Source organism: Taudactylus pleione, unplaced genomic scaffold (genome assembly GCF_031769625.1).
Source record: "Taudactylus pleione unplaced genomic scaffold, aTauple2 ptg000010l, whole genome shotgun sequence".
Lineage (NCBI taxonomy): Eukaryota > Metazoa > Chordata > Amphibia > Anura > Myobatrachidae > Taudactylus > Taudactylus pleione.
Genome location: NW_028284413.1, coordinates 4,817,015 through 4,839,552, shown reverse-complemented (window position 1 = coordinate 4,839,552; position 22,538 = coordinate 4,817,015). Strand labels below are relative to the sequence as shown.

The window sequence follows — 22,538 nt, the reverse complement described above, 5'->3', positions numbered from 1 at the left end:
TTGTGTAGATATCTAAATACTAAATAGAAATATAGGCCCTCATTCAGAGCCGTACGCTCTGAGCAGAGCGTACGCTCTGAATGAGGGCCGCCCTCCATAATTATGGAGCGTCCTCCTGGACGCTCGTATAGCTGTGGGTCACCACCCACAGCCTATACGAGCGTGCAATTTGATGGCCGCGATGGTCTTGACCATCGTGACCATCGCCAATGCGAGCCGGAGCCTGCGGTTGAGGTTTTCAACCGCAAGGCCCGGAGTGATTTTGGCTCTATCAGAGCCAAAATCACTCCCACTGACATCACTAGTGATGTCAGTGGGCCAGCTTCTGACGGTAGGCGTTCCCTTGGGAATGCCCCCGTCAGGGAGGCACGCCCACCAAAGGGGGCGTGCTGTCAATCAACATCGACAGCACGCCCCCTTTGATCAGACACAACGAGCGAAGGAAAGTCCTTCGCTCGTCGCGTCTGGCGCATGCGCACGACGGAGCTCCCTCCGTCGTGCGCATGCGCAGTGCACAACATCGACCCACTTGCGAGCGGATAGCCGCTCGCGAGTGGGTCTGAATCAGGCCCATAGTTTTATTTGTTACAACAAATATGTGCAATTTAAACCCAAGGAGAATCGGAACATGGCTAAAGCATATGCCGCTACAATGAACAATGCAAAGTGGCACAGTGCTGACCTTGTGAGTACTAGGGATGGGTGAATCAATTTGATAGATTCAGAATGCTCTCTCCCCAAACCCTCCAACAGCTCCAGTACAACTGTACATGCAGCTCTGGTCATAACTTGGAGAGTTCTGGCACACATTCTTCACCCAGTCACGTGGTAAATGTCACTGATTAACTGATGTGAACCTTTTGTGCCTTGTCTCACAAATGAAAATCTTGTTTTCATATTGTTGTATAAAACAAGCATACTCTTCTATCTATATCATCCAATTCTAACGATGGCCTGCAGGCTCTGCCAATAATTTAAGCAAAATTTTGCACTTCCTCAATACCATTTAACATAACTAATCATCTTTTCCATCCATAATAAAAAAAACATTCACCTGAAGGAAAATTGACACCATGGGGTAAATTTACTAACGTGAGAGTTTTTAGAAGTGCATTTTAAAAGTGATGTTGCCCATAGCAACCAATCGGATTCTAGCTATTATCTTCTAGAAGGTGCTAGGTAAATGTTAAGTAGGATCTGATTGGTTTCTATGTGCAACATCACTTCTAACACTCACTTCTAAAAATTCTCACTTTAGTAAATTTACCCCCAGATGTCACAAAGAAGGAAGCCATGGCTCTCTTACGTCACATTTTTCAGCATTTGCAAAGAACTCCCCTCTTCTACACAATAAACTGTTTTTTTACTTATTCTTTTGAGCAATGATACATTTTAAATGGCACAATGCAAGTAGACTTAGGGCCTGATTCAGAGTTGGGAATAGAGAGAGATATCTCTCTCAACTGATCATCTTGGTGAAACCATGCTGCACTGCAGGTGGGGCAGATTTAAAATGTGCAGAGAGAGTTAGATTTGGGAGAAGTGTGTCCAAACGGACATCTAAAGTGCAGTGTAATAATAAAGCTGTGCAGTATTTGAGGGCTACATGCAAAAGCAGCCAGTATTTACCCCACATGCAAAAACATTTCTATATTTACACCCCTTGCATTGCAAAATGGTTTGTCCAGGTACACAGTTAAGTGCATTCTCTCTCTCTATTCCCAACTCTGAATCAAGCCCTTAGTCTAATATAATCTAAGAAGCGTGAGACAGCTCTTGATTTTGCCAAAGCTCATATAAAAAGAGCTAGGACTCCTAGGAGTATACAATTTATTGTATATTAACTGGGTCGTTTAGAGTTTTTTTTCCTTCCAATTTACAGGCATCAAATATACATTGTTAAAAGTTTCTATTCAGTTGCACATATCTTATGATACAAGCAAATCCAAATAAACATATAATCATAAAGATACATTTAAAGCTCATAATAATACACTTCTACCATTTCATCTTGAAACAACATACTTTTCACTCATCAGTCACTTCATAGCTTGGGTTATACTGTATCAGTGTAGCTCATTTATTTTATTTATTACCAGTTATTTATATAGCGCACACATATTCTGCAGTGCTTTACAGAGAATATCTTACCATTCATATCTGTCCCTGCCCCAGTGGAGCTTACAATCTATATTCCCTACCACATAGTCATACGGTCAATTTTGTGGGGAGCCAATTAACCTACCAGTATATTTTTGGAGTGTGGGAGTCAAAGTGACTTTCTCATGATTTGACCAATCAGAGTAAGGCAGCTCTGTACTGGCTAGTAGCAATAGGCATTTCATTATTTCACAGCTCCAAGAGGAGCAGTATCTGCCTATAGTATATATTGTCTCCACCTATAACTAGAAAATGCAGTTACTGTGTTTGGTCTACTATATGTTTACATGGATCTCCCCTACCTTGTTCTGCCTCTTTTGACACAAGAAGTTACAGCTCAGGGATACATTTGTCGTATGCATGGTCAGTATAAAATACTTTTTTATGCTTAAAATCTGTCCTTTAGTCCAACTGTATATAGGCTGGTACCTGTAGCTTGACTTCTTTTACTTATGACATAGCCAACACTATTACAATTGTAAGGTGCAAGAGAATCTTTAGGCTCTATGCATGCAAATAAATGCTAATAATAAAACTGCATCTACCAATATTGAGATAAGGAATGTCACTTGCCTTCATCACAGTTTACACCAGTGATACCAGGATTACACTGACATACATAACTTCCGTAGGTGTTTTGGCATGTTCCGTTTCTACATATACTGGACAGACACTCATTGACATCTGAGAAAAGTTGAAAGAGCAAAATAATCTCATGTCATTATCGTACAATTATCAGTTGAGAAGGACAATGCAGGTAGAACAAGGCAGATACTGTATTCTTTCATGGCATTATGCTATGTTATATAGCCTGCCCACAAAATGACATCATAAATAGGAGACATAATGCAATGGGATTGACTTATGTAACCTTGCTGACTAATGACATTTATGTAAGTATAACATTTAAGATAATCATACAACCAATTAACTGAAAAAAACAAAGAACCAGTGCCGTATCTACCATGGGTGCAGGGTGTGCAGTACAAATGGGCTCATGGGTCCAGAGGGGTCCTGCACTGCACACACTGGACCCACGGCTGAACAATGTGTTGCCCACGCGGTGTGCCGGCTCCCTATGCTTTCTACTGATGTATTCAGAAAGATGGTGCAGCACAGGAGCTCGCAAAACTCTGGACTGTGCTAAAGTCTTTGCTATCTTCTGCACATGCGCCATCTTTCTGAATTTATCACCATAAAAATGGTGCCGTGCGACAAACATAAGAAGATGGGGCACTGCGTGGGAGGCACAAACAAGTATAGGGGGAGGGTCCACTTCATGGTGAGGCAGACCCACAGCACATGCCTCCCCCACCCATTTCTTAATATACCTCTGCAAAGAACCATGGACCATGGGCCTGTTTCAGAGATGGACGCAATGGCGATTTTTATGCAGATTGAGCGATTGTTTGCTAATGCGCATGAATGAATGTCACACTGCGCACACACAGCGATTGCATTGCAAATACGCACTCACAGAGTACCCACTCACAAAGCGAGTGACAGGTAGTCAGCTTTTGGGGATGGTAATGGGAATTATAAAAATGCTGACCGTTTAAACGCTGTTTCGTTGGCGTGTATAATTTAGCCATTGTGATCTCCTGTGCAGCATGAGAGATCTCTGCTTGTCAGGAGAAGTTTGCAGCTGGTCAGACTGGACTTACAAGCTGCGTGACGGCCCGATGTCAATGTACCGATGTTTACGCTGTTGCACGTCGTTGTACAGATATGAGAAGGCAGCAGTGAGCGTTCCTATGCTCAGGTAAGCCTTGGAAGGCATTAGCATAGTTTAGCAACTGTGATCTGTGAGAGTATGCAGCTGTATTACATTACTGTCTGTCTATAAATCAGGCCCTGTGTTAGTATAAAAAGCTCTCATAGGGTCCTATTGATCATTCTGTTTTGCCATGAAAGTCATGTGGTTACTTCAGTTCCTGCATAATTTTGTTAACTCTTAGCATGATGGGGTGATACTGAGATTGGGAGCAAAGCAGAAAAAGCAAGTAACTTTGTACAGGTTGAGTCTCCCATATCCAAATATTCCGAAATATGGAATATTCCAAAATATGGAATATTTTTAGCATGACTGAGATAGTGAAATCTTTGATTTTTGATGGTTCAATGTACACAAACTTTGTTTAAGGCACAAATTATTAAAAATAAAGTATAAAATGACTTATAGGTTGTGTGTATAATGTGTATATGAAACATAAATGAATTTCATGTATGAACACAAACTTTGTTTGATGCACAAAATTATTGAAAGTATTGTATAAAATTACCTTCAGGCTGTGTGTATAAGGTGTATATGAATCATAAATGCATTCTGTGTTTAGATTTGGGCCCTATTCCTAAGACATTTCAATATGCAAATATTCCAAAATACGGAATATTCCTATATCCAAAATACCTCTGGTCTCAAGCATTTTGGATATGGGAGACTCAACCTGTATATGGAAGAAACCATGTTGCAATGCAGCGGCATTGTTGGATGCAGTGGAGCAAGTTTTTGTCTTCTGCATATGTGTTTAAGTCGCATTGTACATGCAGAAAGTTAGTGTGTGCGCAGAGTCAAAATTACGATTGAGGGGAATGAGAGACACAAAGTCTCAGAAATGTTGTGGAAATGCATTGGGCATTCCCGGGCGGCGACAGGGAGATTGTCCATTTTATGGGCATGTTACGGGATGTTATGGGAGTGTCACAGATACTTTTTGCATATAAAGACTTAGAATCGTACACATATGAGGCCATATTCAGATAGAGAATCTGCACTTGCCATAGCGGCAGGTCCAAGATTCGATGATGAGACTGATGGTGCGTCTAAAGACAACATAATCTAAGGACATTTCAGTGTACTGCAAGTGGGCGTCTCAGTCTTTGCACATTAGGCCACATGGGTCTACACCAGGGAAGAACTTTGTAGTGGCATTTGCATAAAGTCGCAGAGGTGCGACCAGGAAAATATGCAGATAAGGACGCGGCTGCATTCGACTCAGAATTAACCCTTATAAATCACCTACAGTGCAACATGATTTTACCAAGGTTCAGAGTAACTTGCTCTATTTTGTTTTGCTCTTAACTTAGAATCTGTCCTGATGTATCATAGATACTGTATCTCCAGTGCAGAACATCACTGTTCCTATATCTACAACTGCACTAGGTTACACTGATAGTGCTCATCCAATGAATAATATGTGTGGAAATTTAAGTTGACTGCTACATTGGCATAACTACAATTAAGTACCATGGCTAATATCCTAAAGATTTAACCTGTAACTACATATTTATCATATGGCCAAAATATACAAGTACTGTAGTGAGCAAAACCAAAGATATAAATCAAGACAACTTAGTATCAACCAGAGAATATGATCATCTTGTCTTACCGTTAGTACATACTGGTCCCATCCATCCTGGCTTGCAAACACATTCAAATGAGCCGGGGTGGTTCACACATATGCCTTGAGAGCTGCAGGGATTGTTCCTGACACATTCATCAATATCTAGTAAGGAAAGAAGAAATACAGTAATATTGACTGTGAATATCTACTGTATATATGTCACCTCTGATAGATGATTCCAGCAGACTCTGTGAACTGACTGAGTTAATGGATACAGGCCCTGATTCAGCAAGGATCACAATTGTAAAGCTGCACACAGGCAGCTTTGCAATTGCGATCCTTGCTATTATGCAAATGCAGCAGGAGGTTTATGACACCCTCTACTGCATTTGCGATCCCAGCTTGTGATGGAGGTCGCAGGCTGGGATCACCATCATGACCAGCGGTGGTCAATGGTCGCAATGGTGGAGGGCTTTGGGCCTCTGGGCAGCTGAGTAAGCCTCAGCTTACTCAGGCTGGCCAGCTTGTGAGCCGAGGACACTGCGTTGATCAAAGCAGATCCTGGGCTGGCCACCCATGAAAACTGGTCATACATGCCGTTTCCAAGAACAAAGGCTGCCACCACCCCACCCCTTAAATACCTCTGCCTATCTGCAGACTAGCAGAATGGGATCTGCATACACGCAGATTCCTGATAGTCGGGAATCTGCAATCAGCAGTACGTGGCTGAATCAGGCCCACAGTTCTTATTGATGACAATATAGTCATTTCTACCTCATATATAATCTACTATCTGTAAAAACTTTACCTATATTACATGAAGGTCCTTCCCATCCTGTGTTACAATCGCAGCTATATCCATATACACCATTCACACACGTGCCATTTATGCAGGGGGAGCTCCAACAATAATCATTTTCTGCAAAAGAATACAATTGTCACAATAACCAATAGAACCCAAAGGATTTACATATGTCTGCAGTGTGGTGTGGGATTGTTATATGAATAACCTATTTTAAATTGTTAAATTCTCAATTAGTCAATTAGCATTCAAAGTTAAGTACAGTATGTGTCTATCTATCTATCTATCTATCTATCTATCTATCTATCTATCTATCTATCTATCTATCTATCCATATACTGTATATTCTATGCTTTGTTTTAATGTGACCCTAATTGAATGGAATCAGAAACTATGGGGTAAATTTACTAAGAATCATGTCTAGTCGAGATGTCAATCATGGGTGTGTTTAGCCATTTTTTACTCATTGCCAATTTACTAAAGGCAAACTCGGATGGGAAATCTTTAAACTCTCTGTAATACGCTGGTGAAAACACAAATAGAAATAAATACACCATTGTCTAAACTAGCAGGTACTTTCCATAGACAGGAATACAACACAAGGATTTACCAAGAATCGTAATTATAATCACAGGTGTAATCTAAGCAAACTCAGATAAAAATAAAAGTTTTAAATAGACTACCTCCTGAGATGCGTGTTTAGCAAAAACATACATAGATCAGTGTGACCCATGTATATTTCTGCCTCTAATTATGGAAAAAAAGTTTAAAATTAAGAAAAAATATTACATGGGATTCCCCCCAAAAGCATAACCAGCCCCGAGCTCTGTGAGTCGGTCCTGGTTCTAAAATACGGGGGACAAAATGTGTTAGGGGTCCCCCATACTTTATGAACCAGCACTTGGCTCTGTGAGCCAGTTTTGATTATAAAAGTACAATCCCCATATTCTCCATATTTTTAAAACTAGCACCAGGCTCAAACTAGTCGGAGAGTAATGTCACAGCCAGGGGACCCTTTCAATGAGTCCCCTGACCAAGGCATTAACACCCTTAAGTAGTCAGCCTAGGCCAGGGATCCCTGGGGAGATGAGGACCTTCCAGTAAAGGGGTCCTCCCTCTCCCACCCCATGCCTGAGTTGAAGCCCGGGCCTCTTCCCTGCACCCGTGGCTGGTGGGTTCAGGAGTAATAGTGATAATAATAAATGGGTACTATTGTTTTTTACAGTGGGTCTACAGGTGCCAGTGTGCCTGAACACTGGGGACAAGGTGTGTATAGTGTGTGTTTGTTTCTGTGTAATAAACTTTTACTTTCTATGGTATGTGCATCCTGTGTTTTTTTACATATTTTTTTACAGTGAGGGTGCTGGTCCTGGCTGCCTGCTGGCACATATAGTTCAACAAGTGTCAAAGGGCAGGCATGCTGGCACCTGTAGTTCAATTTTAAAATACAATAGTAAACATTTATTATCTCTATAACCCCTGCACCCACCGACAAGGGATGCAGAGAAGAGCCAAGGCCTGGGGTGCTCAGGAGAGGGGGGACCTATTTATTGGGATTTATTGGAGGGATCCCCACCTTCCCAGGGATTCTCAGCCTGGGTTGACTAGTTTGGAGTGTTAATAATTTGTCCAGGGTGCCCTGGCTGTGACATTACACTGTGACTAGTTTGAGCCTGGTGCTGGTTTTAAAAATGCTGGAAACCCAATGCCATTTTTTCCCCATATTTCTAAAATCAGGACCGGCTCATAGAGCCAGTCCTGGATCATAATATACAGGGGACCCCTACACATTTTGTCCCCATATTTTTAGAACTAAGACTGGATTACAGAACCCAGGGCTGGTTATGCTTTTGGGGGGAAACCCACGCCATTGTTTTCTATTTTTTTACACTTTTTTAAACACAAAACACACATGTAGCCTGCACATATCTCACTGATATGTGTAGACTGCATGTTCAAGTGTGTTTGGCTGCAGTCAGACAGAGAAAACACGGGGAGAAACATGAACACATACACCATCGATAAACATGATTCAGCAAAACACAATTCTTGCTAAATATGAGTGTTTCAGCTGTCAAACGTTTCTCATGTTTCAGCAATGCTATGAGTGTTTCAACTCGTTTCAGTCACGATTCTTAGTTAATATACCCCATTGAATGAGTACAATGAGCTCAGAGTTCTAAAAGTGAGAACAACATATTTTACATATTTTAGCCATTTACTCCAATGGATCCAGTGATTTTAAACAAAACACTCACAATGGGTCATTTACTATGATTCAATGATGCTAGTAGTACTTAATGGAAAGACACTGTACTAAGCATGCTGCATGCCAACATTTTGACCATATGCATGTCAACATGTTAACTGCAGACATAACAAACCACATCCCTACTATTAGAGCCCCTGTCATTGCATGTGCTGCAATAAGAAATTATAGTTATCAGACATAAATATACTCCTTAGAATGTAAAGATCTCTTTTTTAAGTGGAGGAAGACATTGTTGAGGATAAACTTATTTTATTCTTTCACTATTAAATGGTGGCATAACTGGGAATAAGATTCCTGTTGAATGGTTAGGGTAATTCGGTGGCAAACTAAAACAGCAGTGGACCATGTTAAAGCCTTAAATATTCATTGCACAGGGTGTGGTATGATTTACTGCTGGACGTGAGCCTGGTGGTTGAAATCCCAACACCAGCATGCCGAAGAGAGCAGATCCTGATGGGGGTAAGTAACCTATCTAACCCTCCCCTATCCCCCCCTTAACCCTCCCTTAGGGGTGCCTAACCCTAAACCCCCCCTAGTGCCTAACCCTAACCTCCCCTCAGGGGTGCCTAAACCTAACCCTCCCGGGGGGGGGACCTAAGCCCAACCTCCTTCTGGGGGTTGCCTAACCCTAACCCTACCAGGGGGGGGCTTAACCCTAAGTCCCCCCCGGGAGCCCCTAAACCTAACCCCCCTGCCACAGCTGTCCGCTCACGAGTCCCGGCTTACCTTTGTTCGGTATGCCGGGCATCAGGATTTTGGTGGGTGGATAATGATAGGCATCGGGATTTCACTGATATGTGCAGGCTGCTTGCTTGGGAGAGTTTTGAAGAGAGAAGACACTGCAAACTCAGGTGAGTAATCTCATCTAAACTTGCTACTCGTAGGAGAAATATCGATCTGCTTCACCATTGGCCAACTCACTTCAGCTAAACTCACTTCTTGGTAAATTTGCGAGTTTAAAAATGGGAAAATCACCCGAGTTTTGACTATGCTAATCAAGTTTAAAAAAAAACAAACTCGATCAGACTCAATTTTTAGTAAATTTACCCCCTACACTTTAGTTTCTTAAATTAACATAATGTGGAAATGATTCTAATAACTACAGTAAACATCACAGCATAGTTCAGTATAAAGGTTCATATTAGTTGAAAGCATCTGATATGCGCTTTAGCTCACAGCCAAAGTCAGTCTTACTAATGCATTGTGTATTATTGCTTGGATTTGCAGAATAACCATCCCAACAGGAGCATGAATATCCACCAATCATATTGGAGCACTGCTGCTGACAGATATTTAATTCACATTCATTGACATCTGTAACACATGAGGATAAAAGTATTATTATTATTATTATTATTATTATTATTACAAATGTACACATAAGTGAATCTAGTGGAGGTGTGGAAAGAGGGAGAGAGAGAGAAAAGGGGAGGGAGAGAATAAAGGGGGAGAGGGGAAAAAAGGAGAAGAGAGAGAAAAGGGGGGCGAGAAAAAAAAAGAGGGAGAAAGAAACAGGGAGATAGTGAGAAAAACTGGATAGAGTGCGAGAGAGGGAGATTAAGGAAGAGACAGAGAGAGACAGGGGAAAGGAGGGAAAGAGATGGGAAAAGGGGGAAAGAGAGAGAGAGAGATACTGGAAATGGAGAGATACCAGGTAAGAGGGAAAGTGACAGAGTAAAAGAATTAGGAAGAGAGCATGTGAGAAGGAAAGAGGGGGAGATAGGGTGGAGGGGGAGAGAGAAAAATAGAATAAGAAAATAGGACAGAGAGAGATGGGAGGAAGATGATGAGAGAGATGGATAGATAGGGGAGAAGACAGAGGAAAAACAAAGCCTGGCAATGCTGGGCACAACAGTTATAAGTACTAATGTAGATAACATCTCATGGTCACGTCCCAGTGAATGAGGGGTCCAAAATACTAATACATTCATAACTCACCGATACACATCCTCTGTTCACTATCAGGAATAAACCCGCTGTTGCATCGGCACAAAAGAGTCGTAGTTTCAGGATGTATGTAACATTGGCCATTGGTACATAGTAGGTCGCAAGACAAAATAATTGCTATGTGAAGGAGACAGCAGTGAGAAAAGCAATTATCATTACAATTGACCCTATTATACAATATATGTAAGTATTCTTATTCAAAACACAATGATGTCTTAAGAAGTTTTTCTAACATGACTGCAATGAATCATTTGGAAAAAATATAGACATTTCCTCATAAGAAATAGTATATACTCACATGCTGTTGTTATGACTTTCACTGTAGAGTTAGCTAAAGTGGATGTAGAAGTTAAAGGTCCAAAAGGTGTATTAATACTTGTGTATTTTGTAGCTGTTGAAACCATTGGTCCAATAGATGATGTCATAGGTATTTGTGATGTTACAGTGGCATTCACAATTCCCACAGATGTTAATATAGTTGTATATCCTTTGCTTGCAGAGTTTACATTGGGCAATGATGTTGATATGGATGTTACTGGCTTAATGGTACTGTTAGTCTGTGCTATTGCAGGTGCTGTAGTTTGTGTAGTAATGACGGAGACTGGTTTGGATGTATTGGTGATATTTGTGGTTGTAGGGCTGACAAATTCTAGAGTTGTCCATGTATCTATGCTAGTGCTTTGAATTGTAGTTGTAGACCTTGCTCCAGTTGTACCTAGTTCAGATTGAGTATTAGAACTTGAATTGATTGATTTAGAATTAGTTATTTCAGATGTTGTACTTGTGACAATATCAGGTGTAGACCTTTTCCCAGTTGTAATTAGTCCAGGATCACTACTGAAACTTGTCACAGTTGTGGCTCTTAATGTAGTTTTACTTGGCTCAAGGGCACTGGTGATAAAAGAGGAAGATTTTTCTTCAGGTCCACTACTAATACTGGTCACATGCATGGTAGTTGTGTTTTCAAGTTCTATACTAGTAGTAACAGCAACTTTTGGTGACACAGTAACATCTCCTGTAGAACTATCACCACTTGTAATTAGTTCAGTTGAAGTCCTGGGAACTAGATCACGTGTTGATATCTGCCTAGCTGTAGTTATTCCAGGTACTTTACTAGTGATTATCTCAGCTGTTGATATGTCTCCACCAATACTCTCTTTATATACAGTGGTGATACGTATCTCAGATGTTGACATGTCTCTCGGTGTACTTAGTTCAGGTCCATAACCAGACCATTTCTCTGTTGTTGATTTGTCTCCACCAGTATTCTGTACAGATAGAGTGGTAATACGTATCTCAGATGTTATGTCTCTAGGCGTACTTAGTTCAGGTCTATCACTGGACCATTTATCCATTGTTGAAATGTCTCCACCAGCACTCTGTACAGATACAGTGGTGGCATGTATCTCAGAAGTTGATATGTCTCTAGGTGTACTTAGTTCAGGTCCATCACTGGACAATTTTTCCATTGTTGAAATGTCTCCACCAGTACTCTGTGCAGATAAAGTGGTTGTATGTATCTCAGATGTTGATATGTCTCTAGGTGTACTTAGTTCAGGCCCATAGCCAGACCATTTCTCCATTGTTATGTCTCCACCAGTACTCTGTAGAGATACAGTGGTGGCATGTATCTCAGAAGTTAATATGTCTCTAGGTGTACTTAGTTCTAGTCCATCACTGGACAATTTCTCCGTTGTTGATATGTCTCCACCAGCACTCTGTACAGATACAGTGGTGGCATGTATCTCAGAAGTTGATATGTCTCTAGGTGTACTTAGTTCAGGTCCATCACTGGACAATTTTTCCATTGTTGAAATGTCTCCACCAGTACTCTGTACAGATACAGTGGTTGTATGTATCTCAGATGTTGATATGTCTCTAGGTGTACTTAGTTCAGGCCCATAGCCAGACCATTTCTCCATTGTTATGTCTCCACCAGTACTCTGTAGAGATACAGTGGTGGCATGTATCTCAGAAGTTAATATGTCTCTAGGTGTACTTAGTTCTGGTCCATCACTGGACAATTTCTCCGTTGTAGATATGTCTCCACCAGCACTCTGTACAGATACAGTGGTGGCATGTATCTCAGAAGTTGATATGTCTCTAGGTGTACTTAGTTCAGGTCCATCACTGGACAATTTTTCCGTTGTTGAAATGTCTCCACCAGTACTCTGTACAGATACAGTGGTTGTATGTATCTCAGATGTTGATATGTCTCTAGGTGTACTTAGTTCAGGCCCATAGCCAGACCATTTCTCCATTGTTATGTCTCCACCAGTACTCTGTAGAGATACAGTGGTGGCATGTATCTCAGAAGTTGATATGTCTCTAGGTGTACTTAGTTCAGGTCCATCACTGGACAATTTCTCCGTTGTTGATATGTCTCCACCAGCACTCTGTACAGATACAGTGGTGGCATGTATCTCAGAAGTTGATATGTCTCTAGGTGTACTTAGTTCAGACCCATCACTGGACCATTTATCCATTGTTGAAATGTCTCCACCAGTACTCTGTACAGATACAGTGGTGGTATGTATCTCAGATGTTATTTCTCTAGGTGTACTTAGTTCAGACCCATCACCGGACCATTGATCCTTTATTGAAATGTCTCCACCAGTACTTTGTACAGATACAGTGGTGGTATGTATCTCAAATGTTGATATGTCTCTAGGTGTACTTATTTCAGAACTAGCACCGGACCATTTATCCATTGTTGAAATGTCTCCACCAGTACTCTGTACAGATACAGTGGTGGTATGTATCTCAGATGTTGGTAGGTCTCTAGGTGTACTTAGTTCAGGTTCATCACCAGACCATTTCTCAGTTGTTAATATGTCTCCACCAGTAATCTGCACAGATACAGTAGTGATGTGCATCTCAGATGTTAACATGCCTGTAGATGTACTTAGTTCAGGTCCATCACCGGACCATGTGTCTATTGTTGATGTGTTTCCAGCTGTTCTATGTACAGATGAATTACTGACAGTTGTGCTTTCAGCTTCTAAATTATTGACTGACGTTATATCTGTTGGTATATACGTTGTGGTGGAACTATTTTCCTCTATTGTCTCAGTTTTTGGGGTGGTTTGTCCTTCAGTAGCGCAAAAGCCTGAAGGATAAGAAAATAAATTATGTAATAACACAATACACATGTTGTAACATACATACAATATTTTGTTATATTAAATGTCCCATATGTAACAGAAATAACTGCAACACAAATAACACAAATATGTTGGGGATTGCATAACTAGAAAGTAATATACAATCTATTTACCACCCACATATCACAAACTTCTTTACAGATAATACTGTATTTATCATTCACTTCAGTCCCTGCTTCAGTGGATCTTATCAACCATATTCCCACACAGGTACCTGGGGGTAGATTTACTAAAGATTCTAAAAATGAAAAGTCTATCTATCTATCTATCTATCTATCTATCTATCTATCTATCTATCTATCTATCTATCATATCTATATTGCATCCTAGAAAATTATATAAAGAAACTCATTGGTTGCTATGGGCAACAAACTCTAAAGGGAATAAAAAGATTGTCCTGTGTGGTGCACATATGCCAAGCATTAAAACATAACTTTTACTATAATAAATATGTTAAAAGACATCAATGTAAAATCAGATAGATACAGTATTAAAGTGAGTGAAGGAAGAAAAAATAGTAGTGTTTAAAACCTGACTGTGCACAGGCACCCTCTTTATGTTCTTGCTATAATATAACTTATTATATATATATGAAGAGAAAAAACGTGTCTCTTTTTTATTTTGAGAAAACAAAGGAACAAGGAGCGCTACTTTGTATAGCAATAATGAACCTGAATAGGTTGAAAATTAGATGATTTAATATCTTGATAGATTAAAATAAACACATAAATTAAAAAAATATCTAAAAATATATGAACATAATATAGTACATTGACACTGGTAATGGACCAATTAATCAACAGTTGATAGAATAATATACATGCATGAATTATAGTAAATAATAATGATATATGAATCTGATTATTGGTAATCAATCTAATAAGACATGTGCTTAATAGTCACAGTTCATCCCGGCCGGGAAACAAAAAATAGTGTGAATACAAAGGTATACCTCTTTGGCGATGATGAGTACTCAGAAATGTGATAACAATTCAGAACAAATGTTAGTAATTCAATGGGAAGCTGTGTCTCATATAGGGATGAGACTGGTATATATACATATATATTTTTATATATGAATTGATTCTATATGGGTTAGTATAATTTAATTCATTTATATGTGTATTCATTAATTCATTATTTATTTCTTATGTGTTCAAAAAACATATATCTATGTGTATTTTTATGTTTAAAGACATATATTTTATATATATATTTTAATGTTCATATGAATTGAACACCTTTTGAATTTAAATGAGAATATCATTCTAACATTACATTGATTAATATGATACATTTAAGACAGATTATATATTGTATATAATTATTTATTTATTATTATTTTTTATCCATTTGTCTATGTATTTTTAATTATTGTAAGTAAAGGCAATATGTACTAAATAGAACATTATGTAATGATTTAAGGGTTTAAATAACAATAAATGCTGACTAATTGATAATCACAGCATTTAAGTTAAACACCTGTTACTATTGGACTCAATAATTAATTAATTAGTAACACTATATCTGACAAGTCTGGCATGGTGAGACACATTGCCTCTGAGGAAACGGCCAGTATTTGGAGCTGAGAAAAGCGTTAGGACAGAACTCTCACCATCGGACCGGTCTGATTGCCAGATCCACTTTCCTTGCAACCCGCACATCACGGTCTCCTTTGCCACCTAGAACCACTTTTTTGCATAGGTGTAGGAGACCGACAGACGCGGCAGGACATTCCAGACACCACGTCTATTCCTGCCGCTCAGAACAGCTGCCCAACTGCCGTAACACACAGAGCACCTGCACGGCCGGTACACGTGCTGTGGGAGACCGCTTCACAGTGCTGGGCATCAGCACACACGGTACACACGTCACGGGAGACCCTTTACACCAGGCGGCTTGCTGTTCTACACAGGACCATTGCTGTGACTTTTTTCACCTTGGCAGACAGCATACATCTGATGCTTATGGGCTAAGCTGTTCATCATTCTCACGGTCATCCCTATATGAGACACAGCTTCCCATTGAATTACTAACATTTGTTCTGAATTGTTATCACATCTCTGAGTACTCATCATCGCCAAAGTTACGCAAGAGGCATACCTTTTTATTCACACTATTTTTTGTTTCCCGGCCGGGATGAAATGTGACTATTAAGCAAATGTCTTATTAGATTGATTACCAATAATCAGATTCATATATCATTATTATTTACTATAATTCATGCATGTATATTATTCTATCAACTGTTGATTAATTGGTCCATTACCAGTGTCAATGTACTATATTATGTCTACGGGTGTGCACCGGCCACTTTTCGTGTTTTGTGTTTTGGTTTTGGATCTGGATCTTTCTTCGTGTTTTGGATCTGGATTGGTTTTGCCAAAACCACCCTTCCGTGTTTTGGGTTCTGGGTTTTGTGTTTTGGATCTGTATTTTTTTGAAAAAAAAACATAAAAACAGCTAAAATCACAGAATTTGTGGGTTTTTCTGCTCCTATGCTATTATTAACCTCAATAACCTTAATTTCCACTCATTTCCAGTCTATTCTGAACACCTAACACCTCACAATAGTGTTTTTATGTCCAAAAGGTTGCACCGGGTTAATTGGATGACTATGCTAAGCGACACGAGTGGGCGGCACAAACACGTGGTCCATCTAGGAGTGACACTGCAGTGGCAGACAGGATGGCAGTTTGAAAAACTAGGCCCCAAACTGTACATAATGCAAAGAAAAAAAAGAGGTGCAAGATGGAATTGTCCTTGGGCCCTCCCACTCACCCTTATGTTGTATAAACAGGACATGCACACTTTAACAAACCAATCATTTCAGTGCCAGGGTCTGCCACACAACTGTGGCTGAAATGATTGGTTCGTTTGGGCCCCCACAAAACAAGCTGGCAATTAATCTGTCCCTGCACAAACTGGCTCTACGGAGGCAAGATGTCATCCTCATCCTCCACATCCACCGATTCCTCACCCTCTTCAGTGTTGTGGACATCCTCATCCTCACAGAGTATTAACTCGTCCCAGCTGGAATCCACCACCACAGGTCCCTCTGTATGTTCTGGAGGCTGGTCTCCCTGGAAGAGTTGATAATTCATTTTTATGAACATCATCTTCTCCACATTTTGTGGAAGCAACCTCCTACGCCTTTCGCTGACAAGGTTCCCGGCTGCACTAAACACTCTTTCAGAGTACACACTGGAGGGGGGGCAACTCAGGTAAAATAGAGCCAGTTTGTACAGGGGCCTCCAAATTGCCTCTTTTTCCTGCCAGTACAGGTATGGACTGTCTGACATGCCTACTTGGATGCTGTCACCGATGTAATCCTCCACCATTCTGTCAATTGTGACAGTATCATATGTAGTGACAGTAGACATGTCAGAAATTGTTGCCAGGTCCTTCAGTCTGGACCAGATGTCCAAACTTAGTCCTGCCTGCCCTGCATCACCGTCAGCGGGTTGCTTAGGATACCTAAGTTTTTTCTTGGCAGCCCCAGTTGCGGGAGAAAATGAAGAAGGAGCTGTTGACGTGTCACGTTCCACTTCAGCTGACAGTGTTTTCACCAGCAGGTCTTTGCACCTCTGCAGGCTTGTGTCGGCCGGAAAGAGAGACACCACATAGGCTTTAAACCTAGGATCGAACATGGTGGCCAAAATGTAGTGGTCTGATTTCAACAGATTGACCACCCTGGAATCCTGGCAAAGCGAATGAAGGGCTTCATCCACAAGTCCCACATGCCGAGCGGAATCGCTCCATCTTAGCTCCTCCTTCACTTTCTCCAGCTGCTTCTGCAAAAGTCTGATGAGGGGAATGACCTGACTCAAGCTGGCAGTGTCTGAACTGACTTCACGTGTGGCAAGTTCGAAGGGCTGGAGAACCTTGCACAACACAGAAATCATTCTCCACTGCGCTTGAGTCAGGTGCATACCCCCTCCTTTGCCTATGTCATAGGTGGATGTATAGGCTTGAATGGCCTTTTGCTGCTCCTCCATATTCTGAAGCATATAGAGGGTTGAGTTCCACCACATCACAACCTCTTGCTTCAGGTGATGGCGGGGCAGGTTCAAGAGTGTTTGCTGGCGCTCCAGTTTTTGGCATGCAGTCGCTAAATGGCAAAAGTGGCCAGAAATTTTTCGGGCCACCCAAAGCGTCTCCTGCACGCTCCCGTCACTTTTCAGAAAATTCTGCACCACCAAGTTTATTGTGTGAGCAAAACATGGGACGTGCTGGAATTTGCCCAGATGTAATGCCCGCACAATATTGGTGGCGTTGTCAGATATCACAAATCCCCAGGAGAGTCTAAGTGGGGTAAGCCACTGAGCGATGATTTCCCTCAGTTTCTCTAAGAGGTTGTCAGTGGTGTGCCTCTTACTGAAACCAGTGATACACAGCATAGCCTGCCTTGGAACAAGCTGGCGTTTCTGAGATGCTGCTACTGGTGATGCTGCTGTTGTTGCTGCGTAAGGTGATAAATCTACCCAGTGGGCTGTCACAGTCAGATAGTCCTTAGTCTGCCCTGTTCCACTTGTCCACATGTCCGTGGTTAAGTGGACATTGGGTACAACCGCATTTTTCAGGACACTGAGGACACTTTTTCTGACATTTCTGTACAGTCTCGGTATCGCCTGCCTAGTGAAGTGGAATCTAGACGGGATTTGGAACCAGGGACACACTACTTCCATCAATTGTCTAAATCCCACTGCACTAATGGCGGACACCGGATGCACGTCTGACACCAACATAGCAGTCAAGGCCTCAGTTATACGTTTTGCTTCAGGATGACTGCTGTCGTACTTCATCCTCCTCGCTAAGGACTGTTGGAGGGTCAATTGTTTAGTAAAAGTAGTGGTGTTCCTACTTCCTCTCTGGGATGATGAACGACTCCCAGCAGCAGCAACAGCAGCAGCGGCAACAGTAGGCGTAGCAATGCAGGATCCTCCGGAGGAATCCCGGATAGGAGAGTCAGTCATGCCAGAGACATGGCCTGCAGGACTACTTCCGATATTGACTAAGGAGGAAATTGACGAGGAGGGAGTTGACGGTGTGGTTTGCAGGCGCTTGGATACAACAGTAAAACGGATTTAGGTGTCTCTGGACTGCTTACGGTCTTAGCCAAAGTTTCTGAACTTGACAGTAATTTTTTATGAACGCGCTGCAGGTGCCGTATAAGGGAGGATGTTCCTAGGTGGTTAAAGTCCCTACCCCTACTTATTTCACCTTTACATATGGTACATATGGCAAGACAGTTGTTGTCCGGATTTGGATAGAAATATTGCCAGACCAAAGAGGTGGAATGTTTGGTCTTCTGCCCAGGCACGAACGTGATGGGCTTTTTCATCCCACGGACAACAACTGTCTCCCCCGGAGCCTGATTTAAACAAACCACATCACCATCAGAATCCTCCTCGCCAACTTCCTCCTCAGCGCAAGCTACACCAGTATCCTCATCCTGTTGTACTTCAACAGTGACATCTTCAATTTGCATATTAGCAAGTGGACTGTGGGTGCTCCTTTCAGCACTTGCAGGGGGCGTGCAAATGGTGGAAAGAGCCACCTCTTCCCGTCCAGTGCTGGGAAGGTCAGACATCGCAACCGCCACCACACTTGGACTCTCTTTGGGGATTTGTGATATCTTCTTAGAACGCACAGTTCTTTGCTGTGCTTTTGCCAGCTTAACTCGTTTGATTTTTTTAGCGGGAGGAGGGCTTCCATCATCATGTGAAGCTGAACCACTAGTCATGAACATATTGAAAGACCTTAGCCGTTCCTTGCCACTCCGTGTCGTAAATGGCATATTGGCAAGTTTACTTTTCTCTTCAGATGATTTAAATGTTTTTTTTAAGGTCATTTTCCTGAACTTTGTCATTTGGGATTGTATGTGCCCTCTACTATGACATTGGGCATCGGCCTTGGCAGACGACGTTGATGGCATGTTATCGTCTATGTCATGACTAGTGGCAGCAGCTTCAGCACTAGGAGGAAGTGGTTCTTGATCTTTCCCTATTTTATTTTTATGGGAGAAAGTTTGGTCCTCCATTTAAGTTATATTGATATATACATGCGGCTAAGGCGCACACAAACACAGAAAATAATTTTTTATTTTTGTTGGAGACTAGTGCACTTTGTGGGTTACACCACCCTTTAAGAAATGAGCCAGCCGGCTCTTTACTTATGGGACACAGGCGCACGCTTGGCGCTGCTCTTTTATTGATGCACGTGCAGCTACAGCCCACACAATTCACAAAGACAGAAAAAAAAGGAGAATTTTTAATTTTTTGTGGAGCACACTTTGAGGGTTACGCCACCTTTTAACGGACAAGCCAGCCGGCCCTTTACTTATGGGACACAGGTGCACGCTTAGCGCTGCTCCTTTGTTGATGCACGTGCGGCTACTGCGCACACAATTCACAAACACAGAAAATATTTGTTTATTCGGTTTGGAGTGCAATTTGGGGGTTACAGCACCCTTTAACGGTCAAGCCAGCCGGCCCTTTACCTATGACACAGGCGCACGCTTGGCACTACTTTGTTGATGCACGTGCGGCTACTGCGCACACAATTCGCAAACACAGAAAAATATTTTTTTTTGCACTTGGGGGGAGCACCCCTGATGGACAGAGCACCCCCAGGACAACACTACAGCACCCCTTTAGGACTGGGACACTGCACAGGACTTTGGAGTGGACACAGCCCCTATGGACAACTGACTGTACAACACAGTCCAGCCAGCCCCTATGGACTTTGGAGGAGTGGACACAGCCCCTATGGACAACAGCAGCACAGCACAACACAGCCAGCCCCTATGGACTTTGGAGGAGTGGACACAGCCCCTATGGAAACAGCAGCACAGCACAACACAGCCAGCCCCTATGGACTTTGGAGGAGTCGACACAGCCCCTATGGACAACAGCAGCACAGCGCAGCACAGCACAACACTACACTGCACTACACTACACTACACTACACAGCCCAGCCAGCCCTAACTCCCACCCTCCCTCTTCACTGTCCACAGCCGAGTGAGAAAATGGCGCCGACGCTGGTACCTTATATAGGATCCAAAACCCGCGAGACCCGGAAGGCGGGATGATGACGTTTTGCCTCGATTTCAGATCCGAGTCAGGCGGGAAAAGTCAAGCCTGACTCGGATCTGCCTCGGATCAGGGGGGCTCGGGGGGGTTCGGATTTCAGAAATCCGAACCCGCTCACCCCTAATTATGTCCATATATTTTTAGATATTTTTTTAATTTATGTGTTTATTTTAATCTATCAAGATATTAAATCATCTAATTTTCAACCTATTCAGGTTCATTATTGCTATACAAAGTAGCGCTCCCTGTTCCTTTGTTTTCTCTGCCTAGCACATGGATTAGCCTATCCATAGGTGAGCTGCTGTTTGTATATACACATTTAGTATTTGGTGCGCCCCTCATTGTGTTGTCTTTGTCTTGTTTTCCTCTTTTTTATTTTGTTTTAATATTCTCCAGGTAGAGGACAACAATTCTGCTACAAGACTTATCTTGTGCTTAGAGCTCCACCTGGCTGCTAATGTATGATATGCAGCAAATGCAGAAACCTTATTATATGATTATATACTGTAGGAAGGTAGAGCGATTCGACACAGAGTGGGTCTGTATAATTATTCAAGGACACACTGGATAACTTACCCTAGTGGCTAATTAACTAATGCCCTAGCACAAGTTGGATAATCTCAGCAATCTGATTCTAAATATACAGAGATTTTCATCTGTGTAGATCAACATACATGCAGATATCCTAACAATATAAATATTTATATGATACTCCTATCAGTGTACCCATGGTATTATTTGAATAACTGACAACTGAAATAATAAATATCAGCCTTCTGAAGTAGTTTGAATACTGATATTTTCAGATGTTGATCAGCCTTTGATGCCACTTATGCCGCAAGTGAAGATGCGCCTAAGAGTGTACAACTCAGTAGCCATAGTTGCTCATTAATCACGTACTCTTGGCAACATGGCGTATGCAGTCGTCCACAAAACAGACTTGTGTGCAACGCTACATCAGCCATTTAATAAGCTTTCCCACTACTGCTGAGATCTGCAGATGCTATTTCCCCCTGTCTTAAAATGTGCTACTTTTGGTCATTGTGATGGTTATCAGGGTAAAATGCTGGTCTGTTAGCACGCAGAATTAATCTGTCCTTATCCCTCTCATCTCCTCACCCCCAAGCCTTCCTTCTCCCTCTTCGCACCTCCTACACACTCTGCAGATTAGCTAGTGCAGAGACAAATATTGCCTATTCTGATAATAGGCAAGTACCTGAGGACAGAGAGGGCGCATTCATGTATGTGGGGTATGTGGAAGGTGTACATACAAGTACATCCTACACACACACACACACACACACACACACATGTATATGTAACCATCCATCAAACCTTTACATCTTTGCAGATCTAAATATATCCTCAGGGTGCAAGAAGGCTAAAGCAGACCTCTCTTTTGTGGGGCACACTTAGGGGCTGATTCTGAGTCGCACGCTGCTGTGTGTCTGAGCTCGCAATCACTTCAGAGACACGCCAGTGACACTCCGACAACAAGCAAATAAGACCGCGGATCTCTGTGCATCTGCATAGCCACCTCCAAGTCTCCGCCCAGGAATGCCCAGCACATTGCCAATACATTCCTGATACTGTGCTATTTGTTGGTAACTGCACCTCTGTGCATACACGCCATGGGATGTATGCATGTACCAGTGTTTAGGGATTTTATTACAATAATTAGAAAAACTTATTAGATAAATGATCTCTCATATGCGTTTTTAAGATATTTATTAATAAGTTATTAGTATTTAATTA

General features: G+C 41.7%; 1 protein-coding gene across 1 annotated transcript in view; it reads right to left on the bottom strand.

Annotated features, from left to right (window-relative positions):
• LOC148542657 (uncharacterized) overlaps positions 1–22,538 on the bottom strand; it is a 182,273-nt gene that overhangs the window by 96,335 nt on the left and 63,400 nt on the right. The window contains 6 exon segments of the mRNA XM_088467577.1: positions 2,734–2,844; positions 5,550–5,666; positions 6,313–6,423; positions 9,773–9,892; positions 10,517–10,642; positions 10,824–13,634. Coding sequence (XP_088323703.1) covers positions 2,734–2,844; positions 5,550–5,666; positions 6,313–6,423; positions 9,773–9,892; positions 10,517–10,642; positions 10,824–13,634 — 3,396 coding nt within the window.